We start from the raw sequence: 17,938 nt of genomic DNA, 5'->3' as shown, positions 1-17,938 counted from the left end.
AAATGTTCACAACAAACCCTTCCAGAGCGGAGAGAGAGAGCGTCCCGCTGTGACTGCCGGACAGAATGCTGCGACTGACCACACTGATCGCTGGGCTGTGTCTGCTACATTGTGCTACGGCGGGAAAAGGTACGGCCTTCCCATAATGCTTTGTCATTGGCCCTCCCGGGGATTACAGGGTAATGGGGTAACCCCCGGCATAAAGGGGGGAGGGGGGGATCTTCATTATACACATTTCTCTGGATTTGTGTCCAGAGTCAAGAAATGACCGAGCTTTATATATGGGAGAGACCACGAGAGACCCCGAAACAGCCAATAGCGAGCCTCCGATAATGATAATCATCCTCCAATCACGACAAAGCAGCCAATAGCGAGCCTCCAATAATGATAATGATCCTCCAATCATAACAAAGCAGCCAATAGCGAGCCTCCAATAATGATAATGATCCTCCATTAATGATAAACAAGCCAATAGCGAGCCTCCAATAATGATAATGATCCTCCAATCACGACAAAGCAGTCAATAGCGAGCCTCCAATAATAATAAAGCAACCAAAAGCGAGCCTCCAATAATGATAAAACATCCAACAGCGAGCCTCCAATAATGATAATGATCCTCCAATAATGATAAAGCAGCCAATAGTGAGCCTCCAATAATGATAAAGCAGCCAATAGTGAGCCTCCAATAATGATAAAGCAGCCAATAGCGAGCCTCCAATAATGATAATGATCCTCCAATAATGATAAAGCAGCCAATAGTGAGCCTCCAATAATGATAAAGCAGCCAATAGTGAGCCTCCAATAATGATAAAGCAGCCAATAACGAGCCTCCAATAATGATATTGATCCTCCAATAATGATAAAGCAGCCAATAGTGAGCCTCCAATCAATAAAGCAGCCAATAGCGAGCCTCCAATCAATAAAGCAGCCAATAGCGAGCCTCCAATCAATAAAGCAGCCAATAGCGAGCCTCCAATCAATAAAGCAGCCAATAGCGAGCCTCCAATCAATAAAGCAGCCAATAGCGAGCCTCCAATCAATAAAGCAGCCAATAGCGAGCCTCCAATCAATAAAGCAGCCAATAGCGAGCCTCCAATCAATAAAGCAGCCAATAGCGAGCCTCCAATCAATAAAGCAGCCAATAGTGAGCCTCCAATCAATAAAGCAGCCAATAGCGAGCCTCCAATCAATAAAGCAGCCAATAGTGAGCCTCCAATCAATAAAGCAGCCAATAGCGAGCCTCCAATAATGATAAAGCAGCCAATAGCGAGCCTCCAATAATGATAAAACAGCCAATAGCGAGCCTCCAATAATGATAAAACAGCCAATAGCGAGCCTCCAATAATGATAAAACAGCCAATAGCGAGCCTCCAATATTGATAAAACATTATCAGAGAGCTCCTTCAGGTCGGCGGTCAGACTGCCTATCGGGTCGCACATGTCAGGGTGACAACGCTGCCGATCATTGGGAAGATGTGGTTTAGTGTTGTCACCCTGATACAGGAAGGAGAGGCTTCACCTCTCTGATGGACGGCGATATTACAGGATTTGTTCCCTGGTGCCCCCCCCAGAGTCCCCCCATCATGGTGGAGAATGTCTGTCTGTAATGTGAGCTTTGTTGGCTACTTGGGCCGCAGAGAACCCAGACAGAGAACCCGGACAGAGAACTCGGACAGAGAACCCGGACAGAGAACCCGGACAGAGACGAGGGTTCCATCCTCCCTCTATGAGAACGCTGGACAAACCTCCCCGGAGCTCAGAGGTGATCATGTCCCCGGGGGTCAGATTGTGAAACACGGCGGTGTCAAAGTCTGTGAGTTCTCTGAGGTGAAATATCGACCATTTGTGTGAGGGGGAGGGGGGTACAGAGCAACTTCCATCCCAGAACTCAGCCTGACAGTGGCACTGCACCCCTCCGAAACGCCTGAGTAATTGGGGGTCCCTGGGGAGAAGGGGCCCCTCAACTCCAACAACAGTCTCCCCTCCCCCAGTGATCAGACTGTACATTGTAACTTCTTAGAAGGAGGAGTCATTTCCCCAGTCTCCCCTCCCCCCAGTGATCAGACTGTACATTATAACTTTGTAGAAGGAGGAGGAGTCATTTCCTCAGTCTCCCCTCCCCCCAGTGATCAGACTGTACATTGTAACAAATCACAAGGTGAGAGGCTGCAGCAGGGGCTGATCTGTGTCAGACATTTGTGAACACAGGCAGCAGGATTGTCATCTCTGAGCCGGACTCTCAGTCCAGGAAGTAAATGGTAAGTCTCTATCATCCGCTGTGCATGAAATGCTGAGATATGAGATCTGGGTGATGATTTCTCATTGGTTGCAGTGTGCGCCAGGCCCCGGGAGGTCCAGTCTGCGGTGTTCAGACCCGGGAAGGTGCTGTATGAGCCGCGGGATGTGGTGACCTATTCCTGTATTCCGGGGTATGAGAGAGAAACCGGGAATGACAAAGCCGTGTGTTCAACCCTCGGGAGCTGGGAGCACGCCACCCTGAGGTGTAAAGGTGAGTACCGCCTACAGGAGGGCCCCGAAAATGTCTCCAGGATCTGTCTCCTCCCCCTCATTTATATGTGACTCATTATCTGTCTCCTCCCCCTTATTTACATACATGGTCCAGGATCTGTCTCCTCCCCCTCATTTATATACCGGGTGCAGGATCTGTCTCCTCCCCCTCATTTACATACCGGGTGCAGGATCTGTCTCCTCCCCCTCATTTATATACCGGGTGCAGGATCTGTCTCCTCCCCCTCATTTATATACATGGTCCAGGATCTGTCTCCTCCCCCTCATTTATATACCGGGTGCAGGATCTGTCTCCTCCCCCTCATTTACATACATGGTCCAGGATCTGTCTCCTCCCCCTCATTTATATACCGGGTGCAGGATCTGTCTCCTCCCCCTCATTTATATACATGGTCCAGGATCTGTCTCCTCCCCCTCATTTATATACCGGGTGCAGGATCTGTCTCCTCCCCCTCATTTATATACATGGTCCAGGATCTGTCTCCTCCCCCTCATTTATATACCGGGTGCAGGATCTGTCTCCTCCCCCTCATTTATATACATGGTCCAGGATCTGTCTCCTCCCCCTCATTTACATACCGGGTGCAGCATCTGTCTCCTCCCCCTCATTTACATACATGGTCCAGGATCTGTCTCCTCCCCCTCATTTATATACCGGGTGCAGGATCTGTCTCCTCCCCCTTATTTACATACATGGTCCAGGATCTGTCTCCTCCCCCTCATTTATATACCGGGTGCAGGATCTGTCTCCTCCCCCTCATTTACATACCGGGTGCAGGATCTGTCTCCTCCCCCTCATTTATATACCGGGTGCAGGATCTGTCTCCTCCCCCTCATTTACATACATGGTCCAGGATCTGTCTCCTCCCCCTCATTTATATACCGGGTGCAGGATCTGTCTCCTCCCCCTCATTTATATACATGGTCCAGGATCTGTCTCCTCCCCCTCATTTATATACCGGGTGCAGGATCTGTCTCCTCCCCCTCATTTATATACATGGTCCAGGATCTGTCTCCTCCCCCTCATTTATATACCGGGTCCAGGATCTGTCTCCTCCCCCTCATTTACATACATGGTCCAGGATCTGTCTCCTCCCCCTCATTTACATACCGGGTGCAGGATCTGTCTCCTCCCCCTCATTTATATACATGGTCCAGGATCTGTCTCCTCCCCCTCATTTATATACCGGGTGCAGGATCTGTCTCCTCCCCCTCATTTATATACATGGTCCAGGATCTGTCTCCTCCCCCTCATTTATATACCGGGTGCAGGATCTGTCTCCTCCCCCTCATTTACATACATGGTCCAGGATCTGTCTCCTCCCCCTCATTTATATACCGGGTGCAGGATCTGTCTCCTCCCCCTCATTTATATACATGGTCCAGGATCTGTCTCCTCCCCCTCATTTATATACCGGGTGCAGGATCTGTCTCCTCCCCCTCATTTATATACATGGTCCAGGATCTGTCTCCTCCCCCTCATTTATATACCGGGTGCAGGATCTGTCTCCTCCCCCTCATTTACATACATGGTCCAGGATCTGTCTCCTCCCCCTCATTTATATACCGGGTGCAGGATCTGTCTCCTCCCCCTTATTTACATACATGGTCCAGGATCTGTCTCCTCCCCCTCATTTATATACCGGGTGCAGGATCTGTCTCCTCCCCCTCATTTATATACCGGGTGCAGGATCTGTCTCCTCCCCCTCATTTATATACCGGGTGCAGGATCTGTCTCCTCCCCCTCATTTATATACATGGTCCAGGATCTGTCTCCTCCCCCTCATTTATATACCGGGTGCAGGATCTGTCTCCTCCCCCTCATTTATATACATGGTCCAGGATCTGTCTCCTCCCCCTCATTTATATACCGGGTGCAGGATCTGTCTCCTCCCCCTCATTTATATACATGGTCCAGGATCTGTCTCCTCCCCCTCATTTATATACCGGGTGCAGGATCTGTCTCCTCCCCCTCATTTATATACATGGTCCAGGATCTGTCTCCTCCCCCTCATTTATATACCGGGTGCAGGATCTGTCTCCTCCCCCTCATTTACATACATGGTCCAGGATCTGTCTCCTCCCCCTCATTTATATACCGGGTGCAGGATCTGTCTCCTCCCCCTCATTTATATACATGGTCCAGGATCTGTCTCCTCCCCCTCATTTATATACCGGGTGCAGGATCTGTCTCCTCCCCCTCATTTATATACATGGTCCAGGATCTGTCTCCTCCCCCTCATTTATATACATGGTCCAGGATCTGTCTCCTCCCCCTCATTTATATACATGGTCCAGGATCTGTCTCCTCCCCCTCATTTACATACAGGGTCCAGGATCTGTCTCCTCCCCCCTCATTTACATACATGGTCCAGGATCTGTCTCCTCCCCCTCATTTACATACCGAGTGCAGGATCTGTCTCCTCCCCCTCATTTACATACAGGGTCCAGGATCTGTCTCCTCCCCCCTCATTTACATACATGGTCCAGCATCTGTCTCCTCCCCCCTCATTTACATACATGGTGCAGGATCTGTCTCCTCCCCCTCATTTACATACATGGTCCAGGATCTGTCTCCTCCCCCCTCATTTACATACATGGTGCAGCATCTGTCTCCTCCCCCTCATTTACATACATGGTGCAGGATCTGTCTCCTCCCCCTCATTTATATACCGGGTGCAGGATCTGTCTCCTCCCCCTCATTTATATACATGGCCCAAGATCTGTCTCCTCCCCCTCATTTACATACCGAGTGCAGGATCTGTCTCCTCCCCCTCATTTACATACATGGTCCAAGATCTGTCTCCTCCCCCTCATTTACATACATGGTCCAGGATCTGTCTCCTCCACCTCATTTACATACATGGTCCAGGGTCTGTCTCCTCCCCCTCATTTACATACATGGTCCAGGATCTGTCTCCTCCCCCTCATTTACATACCGGGTGCAGGATCTGTCTCTTCCCCTCATTTACATACAGGGTGCAGGATCTGCCTCCTCCCCCTCATTTATATACATGGTCCAGGATCTGTCTCCTCCCCCTCATTTACATACCGAGTGCAGGATCTGTCTCCTGCCCCTCATTTACATACATGGTCCAAGATCTGTCTCCTCCCCCTCATTTACATACCGGGTGCAGGATCTGTCTCCTCCCCCTCATTTACATACATGGTCCAAGATCTGTCTCCTCCCCCTCATTTACATACATGGTCAAGGATCTGTCTCCTCCACCTCATTTACATACATGGTCCAGGATCTGTCTCCTCCCCCTCATTTACATACATGGTCCAGGATCTGTCTCCTCCCCCTCATTTACATACCGGGTGCAGGATCTGTCTCCTCCCCCTCATTTACATACATGGCCCAAGATCTGTCTCCTCCCCCTCATTTATATACATGGTCCAGGATCTGTCCCCTCCCCCTCATTTACATACATGGTCCAGGATCTGTCCCCTCCCCCTCATTTACATACATGGCCCAAGATCTGTCTCCTCCCCCTCATTTACATACCGAGTGCAGGATCTGTCTCCTCCCCCTCATTTACATACATGGTCCAAGATCTGTCTCCTCCCCCTCATTTACATACCGAGTGCAGGATCTGTCTCCTCCCCCTCATTTACATACATGGTCCAAGATCTGTCTCCTCCCCCTCATTTACATACATGGTCCAGGATCTGTCTCCTCCCCCTCATTTACATACATGGTCCAGGATCTGTCTCCTCCCCCTCATTTACATACAGGGTCCAAGATCTGTCTCCTCCCCCTCATTTACATACCAAGTGCAGGATCTGTCTCCTCCCCCTCATTTATATACCGGGTGCAGGATCTGTCTCCTCCCCCTCATTTATATACATGGTCCAGGATCTGTCTCCTCCCCCTCATTTACATACATGGTCCAGGATCTGTCTCCTCCCCCTCATTTACATACAGGGTCCAAGATCTGTCTCCTCCCCCTCATTTACATACCAAGTGCAGGATCTGTCTCCTCCCCCTCATGTATATACCGGGTGCAGGATCTGTCTCCTCCCTCTCATTTACATACATGGTCCAAGATCTGTCTCCTCCCCCTCATTTATATACATGGTCCAGGATCTGTCCCCTCCCCCTCATTTACATACATGGCCCAAGATCTGTCTCCTCCCCCTCATTTACATACCGAGTGCAGGATCTGTCTCCTCCCCCTCATTTACATACATGGTCCAAGATCTGTCTCCTCCCCCTCATTTACATACATGGTCCAAGATCTGTCTCCTCCCCCTCATTTACATACAGGGTCCAGGATCTGTCTCCTCCCCCTCATTTACATACATGGTTCAGGATCTGTCCCCTCCCCCTTATTTACATATGCACAGAGCCTGTCCCCTCCCTCTTAGCTCCATGTGACTCATTATCTGTCTCCGCCCCTCTTATTTGCATGCCTCAGAAGTAGCCAATCCGGTGTGTACGGTGGAATTTCCAGTCTGATGTCCTGTTTCTGTGTTCGCAGCCAAGCAGTGCCCCAAACCCGGCCCTCTGGACAACGGACAGGCCCATTATAAGCAGCTGACCTATGAGAGTGTCATGTGGTTCTCCTGTAATAAAGAGTGAGTGACATCACAGGGGCAGATCTTCATGTGTGATGTAATAATGGGTGAGTGACATCACAGGGGCGGATCTTCATGTGTGATGTAATAATGGGTGAGTGACATCCAGCGCCGTCCCGGGCTTCCTCCTGAGTCCAGCGCCGTCCCGGGTTTCCTCCTAAATCCAGTGCCGTCCCGGCTTCACACTCAGTCCAGCGCCGTCCCAGGCTTCACGCTCAGTTGAGTGCCGTCCCCGACTTCATGCTCAGTCCAGCACCGTCCCCGCTTTCCTCCTCAGTCCAGCGCCGTCCCCGCTTTCCTCCTCAGTCCAGCGCCGTCCCCGGTTTCCTCCTCAGTCCAGTGCCATCCCCGGCTTCCTGCTGAGTCCAGTGTCGTCCCGGGCATCCTCCTGAGTCCAGTGCCGTCCCAGGCTTCCTCCTGAGTCCAGCGCCGTCCCCGGTTTCCTCCTCAGTCCAGCGCCATCCCGGGCTTCCTCCTGAGTCCAGCGCCATCCCGGGCTTCCTCCCGAGTCCAGTGCCGTCCCGGGCTTCCTCCCGAGTCCAGTACCGTCCCTGGTTTCCTCCTGAGTCCAGCGCCGTCCCGGGCGTCCTCCTCAGTCCAGTGCCATCCCCGGCTTCCTCCCGAGTCCAGTACCGTCCCTGGTTTCCTCCTGAGTCCATGATGATTGATAATGATTGATGATGATTGATAATGATTGATGATGATGATTGATAATGATTGATGATAATGATTGATGATGATGATGATGATGGTTGATGATTGATGATGAGGTCATTGGGAGTGTGAGATGAGGTGACCCATTATCTATCAATAAATAATGATTATTGGTGCTGGAAAATGTCATTATCCTCCTCTGTACCGGATTGGGTCCTCACAGTGAGAGCCGGCCGGTGGTCCAATCAGCACCCAGGCCTTCCAGAATCAGAAGGACTGTGCTGTTAATGTTAATGGGGACAAGGGCCTCCGCCCACAACCCTGGCCGGTGGTTGTGGGGGGTCTGCGGGTGGGTGGAAGGGGCTTATCAGAATCTGGTAGTATCAGAGGTAACATTGTATCTAGAAGAGGATGGGCGGGATCAGATGACGCTGAGTAGAATATCGGGCCACCTATAATAACGCTGTGACACCTAAAGCTGAAATATTGCTCCTGATTGGCTGCGTCTGCTGTGTCCCCTCCCCCTAGGTACACCCTACGCGGAGCCAATGAGAGCGAGTGTCTGGAAAACGGGAAATGGAGCCAGAAGATGCCGATCTGTGAAGGTAAATCCTGAGAAGATATCAACTTATGTTCTCCAGTAACTGCGCTGAGAGTCCATTCACACTGCGATTTCCATTGTGACTTCGCACTGCGACTTTGGCTTTGACTAGACATGTGCACTGCAGAAAAATGTCTTCGTTTTCGTTACATTTTTTTTTTTGGCATTTTTTGGAAATTCTGTAAATTCGGAATTTGGAAATTCAGAAATTCAAAAATCCAAATTTTCCAATTTTTGGATCTCCTAATTTTTTTAATTTCCTAATTTTTAGAATTTACGATTTTCAAATTTACGATTTTCAAATTTCCGAATTTTCAAATTTGCAAATTTCCGAATTTTTGGATATTCGAAAATTTTGGAAATTCACAAATTCGGAAGTTCGAAAATTCGGAAATTCCAAAATTTGAAAATTCGAAAATTCGAATTTCCCGAATTTCCGAATTTCTGAAAAAAGCAAAAAAAGGAATGAGACGAAAACGAAAAAAAAAAAAAATTCGGCAGTGCACATTTCTAGCGATAAGAGTCCATTCACACTCGTGCGACCTCAAAATTGTGCGATTTCCATTGTGACTTTACACTGCGACTTTGGATGAGTGCAACGTTGTTACAACTTTGGCTTTGACTAGACATGTGCACTGCAGAAAAAAAAATTGTTTTCGTTAAATTTGTTTTTTTGCATTTTTTGGAAATTCAGTAAATCTGGAAATTCGGAAATTCAAAAATCAAAATTTTCCGATTTTCGAATTTCCGAATTTTCGAATTTCCGAATTTTCAGATTTTTCGAATTTTCAAATTACAGATTTTTCAAATTTATGAATTTTCACATTTCCAAATTTTCAGAAATTTGAAAATTTGGAATTCGAAAATTCGGAAATTCGAAAATTTCGGAATTAACGAATTTGTCAAAATTTGTTAAAAAAATAATTCTAAACAAATTGCACATGTCTAGCTTTTGACCAATGTGATCTTTTTTTGTTTGTCCTCTACAAAGTCTAAAAGATGTGAAGAACGGAAATATTTGTTTCGTTTTTGATTTTTAGATTTTCCGACAAATTTTCTGAATGATTCGGATCGGTTGAAAATTGATCGACTCGATTTGAATTCTGTGTGAAAAATAGCTGGTTGCTATGGAGCGGGAAGCCAGCAGGCCGCCCGCCCGCGTCCTTAACAACCGATGACTCATCAGCTGTCAGCGGGCTTCCCCACTGACAGCTGAATTGTAAACAAAAGAATACCAGCAATGAAAGTTAAATGGAAAAAAAACAGTGTGGGAGTCCCCTCCCCCTCCCCATGTGGGAGTCCCCCCCCCCCCTAGGCCCTTTAGGTCTGGTAAGGATTTTAATTGGAACCCCACGCCAAATTTTAAAGGCGTGGGGTCCCCCCAAAATCCATACCAGACCCTTATCCAGGTGTGGAGCCTGGCAGGTCAGGACATGAGGGGGGGCGGGACAAGCGAGCGCCCTCACCCTCCTGAGCCATATCAGGTCACATGCCCCCAACATGGGGGGGGGGGGTGGTGCTCTGTGGCCCCCCTCCCCCAAAGCACCTTGTCCCTATGTTGATGGCGACAAGGGTCTCTTCCCCACAACCCTGGCCGTTGGCTTATCGGAATCTGGAAGCCCCCCCTTTAAAGGGGAGCTTGCTTGTCCCCCCTCTCTCCTGACCTGCCGGGCTGCATGCTCGGATAAGGGTCTGGTAATGATTTGAGGGAGGGGTACGCCATTTAAATAAAAAATGTGGGCATGGGGTTCCCCTTTAAAATCCATACAAGACCCGAAGGGCCAGCTATTATTTTTTTTTGGGGGGGGGGGGGGCCCGCGCTGTTTTATTCATCTTTTATTCCCGGCATCCTCCTTTTTTTTTACATTTCAGCTGTCGGTGGGGAAACCCGCTGACAGCTGCTGATGAGTCATCCCGTTGTCAAGGACGTGGCGGCCGGCTTCCCGGCCCGCTCCATAGCAACCAGGTATTCCTTAACACAGAATTTGAGTCAGTCGATCAATTTTTTCGACCGAATTGATTTTGAATGGTTCTGAAAATGTGGAATTGGTTCCAAAATAAAGAAACTTTATTTTTATTATAAAGCCAGAAAAAAAAAAAAACAAGTCCCCGGGGGAGACAGGCCGTTCTCCTTGAGATCTTCGCCTTCAGCTCCCTAATATGACTTTGTAGAGTAAGAGAAACACATTATGGCCACTAGATGGCGCTGACGATCGCAGTCAATAAATATTTATTTCCTATGACCATCAGCGCCCTCTAGTGGCCATAGTGCAGTATTTTTCTGCTTTCTATGAATGATTACATTCGAACTAGAGAGGAAATAGCCTAAGAACTCTTCATTCCTCTCCTCCAGTGGTGACCTGTCCTCCCCCTCCGCTGCCGAAATCCGCCGAGATCCAACACCACGCGCCGCGGGGAAAGAACGTTTCCATCTACCAGGACGTGGTGGCCTATCGCTGTCTGCAGAACCTCGTCCTCATCGGAAACGAGAACGTCACCTGCACTGAGAACGGAACCTGGAGCTCCGCCCCCGAGTGTCGGGGTAAGAAGAACGCGAATCAGAGGCAAACGGTCCTGGAAAATAAGGGGGGGGGGGCGTCACCATTTTTGAGACAGAATTAAATGTAGTGTTTACTTGTCGTGTGAATTGTGAAATATCAGAATAACTCCTATGATCGGCAGCTCCACCTAGTGGCCATACGGCAATATTCTCCTGAAATATTTTAATCAGGAAAATACCGCATTTTGGCCACTAGGTGGAGCCAGAAAACATAGGAAATAACCATATAAGTCAAAATAAGTGTTTATTGGTGACAGGTGAGCTAGTGCTTGTGTAATTTGTACACCTCTGCTTTCAGTCTGAATTGTCGAGTTTCATGACGGCAGTGCCACCTAGTGGCCCTAACACAGTATTTTCCTTAAATTCCCTTAATCATGAAAAATACCGCATTTTGGCCATTGGATGGAGCCAGCAAACATAGGAAATAACCATATAAGGCATATATCTCTATGGCATGACGGTTTTCATTGAGGGTGACCTCTACTTGCATGTTCACATGTTCAGTCTGGGTTCGTGATTGGCAGCTCCACCTAGTGGCCAAAATGCAGTATTCTCCTGAAGCTCCCTTAATCATGAAAAATACCGCATTTTGGCCACTAGGTGGAGCCAGAAAACATAGGAAATAACCATATAAGGCAAAAATAGTGATCATTGGTGACAGGTGAGCTAGTGCTTGTGTAATTTGTACACCTCTGCTTCCATGTTCAGTCTGGATTGTCCGGATTCACGATGACAGCTCCACCTAGTGGCCATAACGCAGTATTCTCCTTAAATTCCTTTAATCAGGAAAATATTGCATTTTGGCCACTAGATGGAGCCAGAAAACATAGGAAATTACCATATAAGGCATGCGGTTTTCATTGACGGTGACCTCTGCTTCCATGTTCACATGTTCAGTCTGGGTTGTCGGGGTTTATGATGGCAGCTCCACCTAGTGGCCATAATGCAGTATTCTCCTGAAGCTCCCTTTATCAGGAAAATACTGCTTTTCGGCCACTGGGTGGAGCCAGAAAACAGAGGAAGTAACCATATAAGGCAAAATAAGTGTTTATTGGTGACAGGTGAGCTAGTGCTTGTGTGATTGGTACACCTCTGCTTTTAGTCTGGATTGTCGAGTTTCATGACGGCAGTGCCACCTAGTGGCCATAACGCACTATTCTCCTTAAATTCCCTAAATCATGAAAAATACTGCATTTTGGCCACTAGATGGAGCCAGAAAACGTAGGAGATAACCATATAAGGAGTTGGGTGTATGGGATTGTACTCTGTTTTTTATTTTGTTTGTTTATTTTTTTGTGGTTGAAGTGGATGGACTTGTGTCTTTTTTCAACCTGACTAACTATGTAACTATGTAACAAAATAAGGCATATATCTCTATGGCACGCGGTTTTCATTGAGGGTGACCTCTGCTTCCATGTTCACATGTTCAGTCTGGATTGACGGGGTTTGTGATTGGCAGCTCCACCTAGTGGCCATAATGCAGTATTCTCCTGAAGCTCCCTTTATCAGGAAAATACTGCACTTAGGCCACCGGGTGGTGCCAGAAAACATAGGAAATAACCATATAAGGGAACATTAGGGTTTATTGATGACAGGCGAGCTGGTGTTTATGTCATTTGTACACCTCTGCATTCAGTCTGGATTGTCGGGTTTCATGATGACAGCGCCACCTAGTGGCCATAACGCAATATTCTCCAGAAAATACCGCATTTGGCCACTTGGTGGAGGCAGCAAACATAGGAAATAACCTTATAAGGCATATATCTCTATGGCATGCGTTTTTTATTGAGGGTGACCTCTGCTTACATCTTCACATGTTCAGTCTGGATTGTCGGGGTTCGTGATTGGCGGCTCCACCTAGTGGCCATAACGCAGTATTCTCCTTAAATTCCTTTAATAAGGAAAATACTGCATTTTGGCCACTGGGTGGAGCCAGAAAACATAGGAAATAACCATATAAGGCATATATCTCTATTCAGAGGAGCAGCTTTAATTAATATTTGCACATTTTTATCTGTATCGCACGGTCTCTACTAGGTGGAGCCAGAAAAGATAGTAAATAACCATATAAGGCTAAATAAGTGTTTATTGGTGACAGGTGAGCTGGTGCTTGTGTCATTTGTACACCTCTGCTTCCATGTTCAGTCTGGGTTCATGATTGGCAGCGCCACCTAGTGGCCATAATGCAGTATTCTCCTGAAATCCCCTTAATCAGGAAAATACTGCATTTTGGCCACTAGATGGAGCCAGCAAACATAGGAAACAACCATATAAGGGATTATTGGTGACAGGGGAGCTGGTTCCCGTACAGGGAATGTGTTATAAAAAGACCCTTTTGTTTCTCTTTCACTCTCCCGCCTCCACAGATGTGAAATGCAATCGTCCGACGGAAATAACCAACGGCTACATGAGTTTTGCTCTCTACCGGAAGTACAATTATAAAGAATCGGTGAGCTACGGCTGTAACCCGCCCTACGCCTTGGACGGCCCCCGAATATCCTTCTGTGACAAAGACGGGGAATGGTCCCAGAAGCCCGCCTGCAGAGGTAAGATCCTCCTATGTATCTGATATCTACGGAGGGGGTGGGGCCACACTGACTTGTGGTCAGGATTCGCTTGTAACTTCAGCTGATTCTATCTCAGGAGCCCCTGATCTCTGGGACATGTGGTTCTCACTGAGGGTGACCTCCCCTTACGTGTTTAGTCCGGATTGTCGGGGGTTGTGATGGGTTTACTTTAGGGTGATTCTGGGGAGTACTCAATATTGCTTTCTACAATCGCGCAGGTCCGTGTCATGTGACCACGCCCAAGGCCACCGTCCTCTATAACGGGAGAAGGACGCGGGTGGATGAAATCGCAGGTCAGCAGATCCAGCATGGCGACATCCTGACCTACTTCTGCAAGAATAAGGAACAGAAGTGCGCCTATACAGTGCAGAGCCGGTGCCAGGGGGGCAACTTTACCGCGCCCGCCTGCTACAAGAGTGAGTAATTCTACAACTGGGGGGGAGGGGGGAGAACAGGAGTTTAGGAGATGAGAGACGGAGAAAAGAGGAGAGTGAAGGAGATAAAAGGAGGAGAGGAGAGTGAGAGAGACAAGAGGAGGGGAGAGTTAAGGAGATGATGGGGAGAGGAGAATGAAGATGAGAGGAGGGGAGGAGAAGAGAGCCAAGGAGATGACAGGTGGAGAGGAGAGGAGAGTGAAGAAGATGAAAGGAGAAGAGGAGAAGAGAGTGAAGGAGATGAAAGGAGGGGTGGAGAGGAGAGTGATGCAGATGAGAGGAGGGGAAGAGAAGAGGGTGTAGGAGAGGAGAGTAGAGGAGGGGAGGAGAGTGAGAGAGACGAGAGGTGTAGAGGAGAGGAGAGTGAAGGAGATGACAGGTGGAGAGGAGAATGAATGAGATGAAAGGAGGGGTGGAGATTGAGGGAGAGGAGGGGAGGAGATAAAAGGAGGATAGGAGAGTGAGAGAGATGAGAGGAGGAGAGGAGAGTGAAGGAGATGACAGGGGGAGAGAAGAGTGAATGAGATGAAAGGAGGGGTGGAGATTGAGGGAGATGAGAGGAGGGGAGGAGATAAAAGGAGGATAGAAGAGTGAGAGAGACAAGAGGAGGGGAGAGTTAAGGAGATGATGGGGAGAGGAGAATGAAGATGAGGGGAGGGGAGGAGAGGAGAGGAGAGTGAAGGAGATGAAAGGAGAAGAGAGTGAAGGAGATGAAAGGAGGGGTGGAGAGGAGAGTGATGCAGATGAAAGGAGGGGGAAGAGAAGAGGGTGTATGAGAGGAGAGTAAAGGAGGGGAGGAGAGTGAGATAGATGAGAGGAGGAGAGGAGAGTGAAGGAGATGACAGGGGGAGAGGAGAGTGAATGAGATGAAAGGAGGGGTGGAGATTGAGCGAGATGAGAGGAGAGGAGGGGGAGGGAAAAAAAGGAGGATAGGAGAGTGAGAGAGATGAGAAGTGTAAAGGAGAGGAGAGTGAAGGAGATGAAAGGAGAAGAGGAGAGTGCAGGAGATGAAAGGAGGAGTGGAGAAGAGAGTGATGCAGATGAGAGGAGGGGAAGAGAAGAGAAGAGGGTGTAGGAGAGGAGAGTAAAGGAGGGGAGGAGAGAGGTGAACTAGAACAGAGAAAGAAAATAAAGGAGAGGGGGTGGAGTTAAGGATAATAAAGAAAATGAGGTGAGAAGAGTACAGAAAGAGAGGAGAGGAGAGAAGAGGAGGAGGAGAGTAATGGGAGAAAATGAGAAGATGAGAGATTAGAGATGAGAGATTAGGAGAAAAGATGAAAGGGTGAGGGAGGAGGTATGGAGGAGAGGAGAGAGGATTGGGGGGAGATGTGGGGAGAAATGAGGAGAAGGGAGGGGAGAGTGGCAGAGGGGAGAAGAGAGGAGAGGACAGCTGAGAGGGAAAGTGGAGAGGAGACTAGGAGATAGGAAAAGACAAGAAAAGAAGAAAAGAGAGGAGAGGACATGGGAGAGGAAGAGGTGAGGAAAGCACAGGATAGAGGAGAGAAAGAGGGGAGTAGGGGAGAAGAGAGAGAACATTGAAAATCAAAAAAGAAAGAGAGGGCAGAGGAGGAAAGGAAAGGAGAGAACATGGGAGAGGCCGAGAGGAGAAGAGGAGAAGAGTTCAGAAAGAAAAGGCAAGGAGGGGACATAGGAGAGGAAGAGGTGAGAAGAAGCCTGGAGAAGACATGAGAGGGGAAGAGAAGAGGAAAGGTCAGGGGAGAAAAGCCGAGGGGGGGGGAAGGGGAGAGAAAGAGGGGAGAAGAGGCCAGTGGAGGAAAGAAGAGAAGAGGACATGGGAGAGGAAGAGGGCAGAAGAAGCCAGGAGGAGATGACATGAAAGAGGAAGAGAAGAGAAGAGGTCAGGGGAGAAAAGTTGAGGAGGGGACCTGGGAGAGGAAGAGGTGAAAAGAAGGGACATAAGAGAGGAGGAGAGGTCAGGGGAGAAAAAGAAAGGAGAGGAAGAGGGGTGATAGGCCAGGGGATGAAAAGAGTGGAGAGGACATGGGAGATGAGGGAAGGAGATGCCAAGAGAGGAAATAGTAGAGGAAGAGGGGAGAGGAGGAAAAGAAAGGAAAGAAGAGGACATGGGAGAGGAAAATGTGAGAAGAGGGGACATAAGAGAGGAGGAGAGGTCAGAGGAGAAAAGCCGAGGAGGGGATGTGGGAGAGGAAGAGGAGTGATGGGCCAGAGGAAGAAATGAGTGGAGAGGATATGGGAGACGAGGGAAGGAGATGCCAAGAGAGGAAAGGGGAGGAAATAGTAGAGGAAGAGGGGAGAGGAGGAAAATAAAGAAGAGGACATGGAAGAAGGCAGGAGGAGCCAGGAGGAGATGACATGAAAGAGGAAGAGAAGAGGAGAGGAGAGGTCAGGAGAGAAAAGTCGAGGAGGGGATGTGGGAGAGGAAGAGGTGAGAAGAAGGGACATGAGAGGAGGAGAGGTCAGGGGAGAAAAAGAAAGGAGAAGAGAGAACATGGGAGAGGAAGAGGGGAGAGGAGGAAAAGGAAGAAAAGGAGAGGACATGGGAGAGGAAGAGGGGTGATGGGCCAGAGGAAGAAATAAGTGGAGAGGACATGGGAGACATGGAAGGAGATGCCAAGAGAGGAAAGAAGAGGAAATAGTAGAGGAAGAGGGGAGAGGAGGAAAAGAAAGGAAAGAAGAGGAAATAGTAGAGGAAGAGGGGAGAGGAGGAAAAGAAAGAAAAGGAGAGGACATGGGAGAGGAAGAGGAGTGATGGGCCAGAGGAAGAAATGAGTGGAGGACATGGGAGACGAGGGAAGGAGATGCCATGAGAGGAAAGGAGAGGAGGGGACAAAGTAGAGGAAGAGGGGAGAGGAGGAAAAGAAAGAAGAGGACATGGGAGAGGAAAAAGTGAGAAGAGGCCAGGAGAGGAAAGGAGAAGGGAGTGGGGATAGGAAGAGTCTGTGGATAAAGGGGCCTCTCCTCCTCCCGCCGGTCAGTGTGCAGATACTGAAGTGACTCTAAACTCCTCCATCGATCTCCCGCTCTTCTCACCACAAGTCATTTAGCGATGATCGGTGGAGACGGCTCTGGAGTGGCGAGGAGTGAAGAACTCGCCGATATAAATAATGAATGTAGAAGACAATTAAGCGGCGGGCGGAGCTGACGTGCGTTTGTGTCAGAAAGCTGCTAATGGGCCATTATTGGCGAGCGCGCGCCGTCATTATTGCGCCGATCTTCTCTCTCCGCCGTGGAAATTAATGGACTTCTTTACATTCTCTGAATATGTTTTTTTTCTTCTTCCAGAACCGGGAACCTTTTCACTGTTTTCCACCGATCCGTCTAAGATGACCCCCTGCGCTCAGGAGGCGGAGCCGTGATTAACCACCGCTGGGAACGCGAAAAGCCGCTCAGGAAAAAACTTTCAGTAAAATGCATTTCTTATTAATTGTCGGGATAAATTGCCGGATGGAGCTTCAAAGTGCGGCGGTTTCGTTGTTTTCCGGATCGGCTGCCAATCGCCCTCCTCGCCGGGGGGTTCAGTTTTATGTGTTTGTGTACAAAAAATAAAAATAATAAACATCTGCTTCCTGCGCTCCGCCCCGCGAGTTTCGTCCCGTCTCTCTCCGATGCCGCAAAACGCTCATTACTGATTCCTTAAAGGAGATTCCCACTTGTATTACGCAAAGTGTATTCAATCTTCACCAAAAACATCGGGGGAGGGGGGGGGGGTTCCACTATGGCCAAGGCATTATTACAGAGGAACCCCTCAAATAATTCTCATGTCTTGGGGAACCCTTCCTAAATTATTACAGCTCTAGTCCATGACGTCATTATAATAATACATAAAAGTATATAGAATCACTCTGATCACCCCCCCCCCTGTCCACATCCAATTCACCCTACTGCCTACCCCCCCCCCTGCTGGCTGTGGTGCTACTACCCCATATCTATGACGCTGCACAGACCCCCCAGTAGGTGGCACTAGATCATGACCGATCCACCCTATAGGCTCACTATGCAAGCCGCTTAGGGCCCCGCAAAGCTGCGAAGG

At 48.7% G+C, this 17,938-nt stretch overlaps 1 protein-coding gene across 1 annotated transcript; it reads left to right on the top strand.

Annotated features, from left to right (window-relative positions):
- Positions 1-17,483, top strand: APOH (apolipoprotein H). Its single transcript, XM_040331452.1, has 8 exons — positions 1-129; positions 2,333-2,509; positions 7,014-7,112; positions 8,262-8,369; positions 10,719-10,907; positions 13,292-13,471; positions 13,711-13,908; positions 17,191-17,483. The coding sequence occupies exons 1-8, from the start codon at positions 66-68 to the stop codon at positions 17,262-17,264; spliced, it is 1,089 nt and encodes a 362-aa protein (XP_040187386.1). The 5' UTR covers positions 1-65; the 3' UTR covers positions 17,265-17,483.
- The last annotated feature ends 455 nt before the right edge of the window (positions 17,484-17,938 follow it).

Source organism: Rana temporaria, chromosome 12 (assembly GCF_905171775.1).
Source record: "Rana temporaria chromosome 12, aRanTem1.1, whole genome shotgun sequence".
NCBI lineage: Eukaryota > Metazoa > Chordata > Amphibia > Anura > Ranidae > Rana > Rana temporaria.
This window is presented reverse-complemented; position numbering and strand designations above follow the sequence as displayed.

Excerpts from the sequence above, each read along its gene's own strand:
- APOH (XM_040331452.1), top strand. The coding sequence starts at position 66 with ATGCTGCGACTGACCACACTGATCGCTGGGCTGTGTCTGCTACATTGT. Across the intron at positions 7,113-8,261 it reads GTTCTCCTGTAATAAAGAGT|TGGCTGCGTCTGCTGTGTCC; the intron begins GAGTGACATCAC and ends ATTGCTCCTGAT. Across the intron at positions 13,472-13,710 it reads CCAGAAGCCCGCCTGCAGAG|GTCCGTGTCATGTGACCACG; the intron begins GTAAGATCCTCC and ends ACAATCGCGCAG.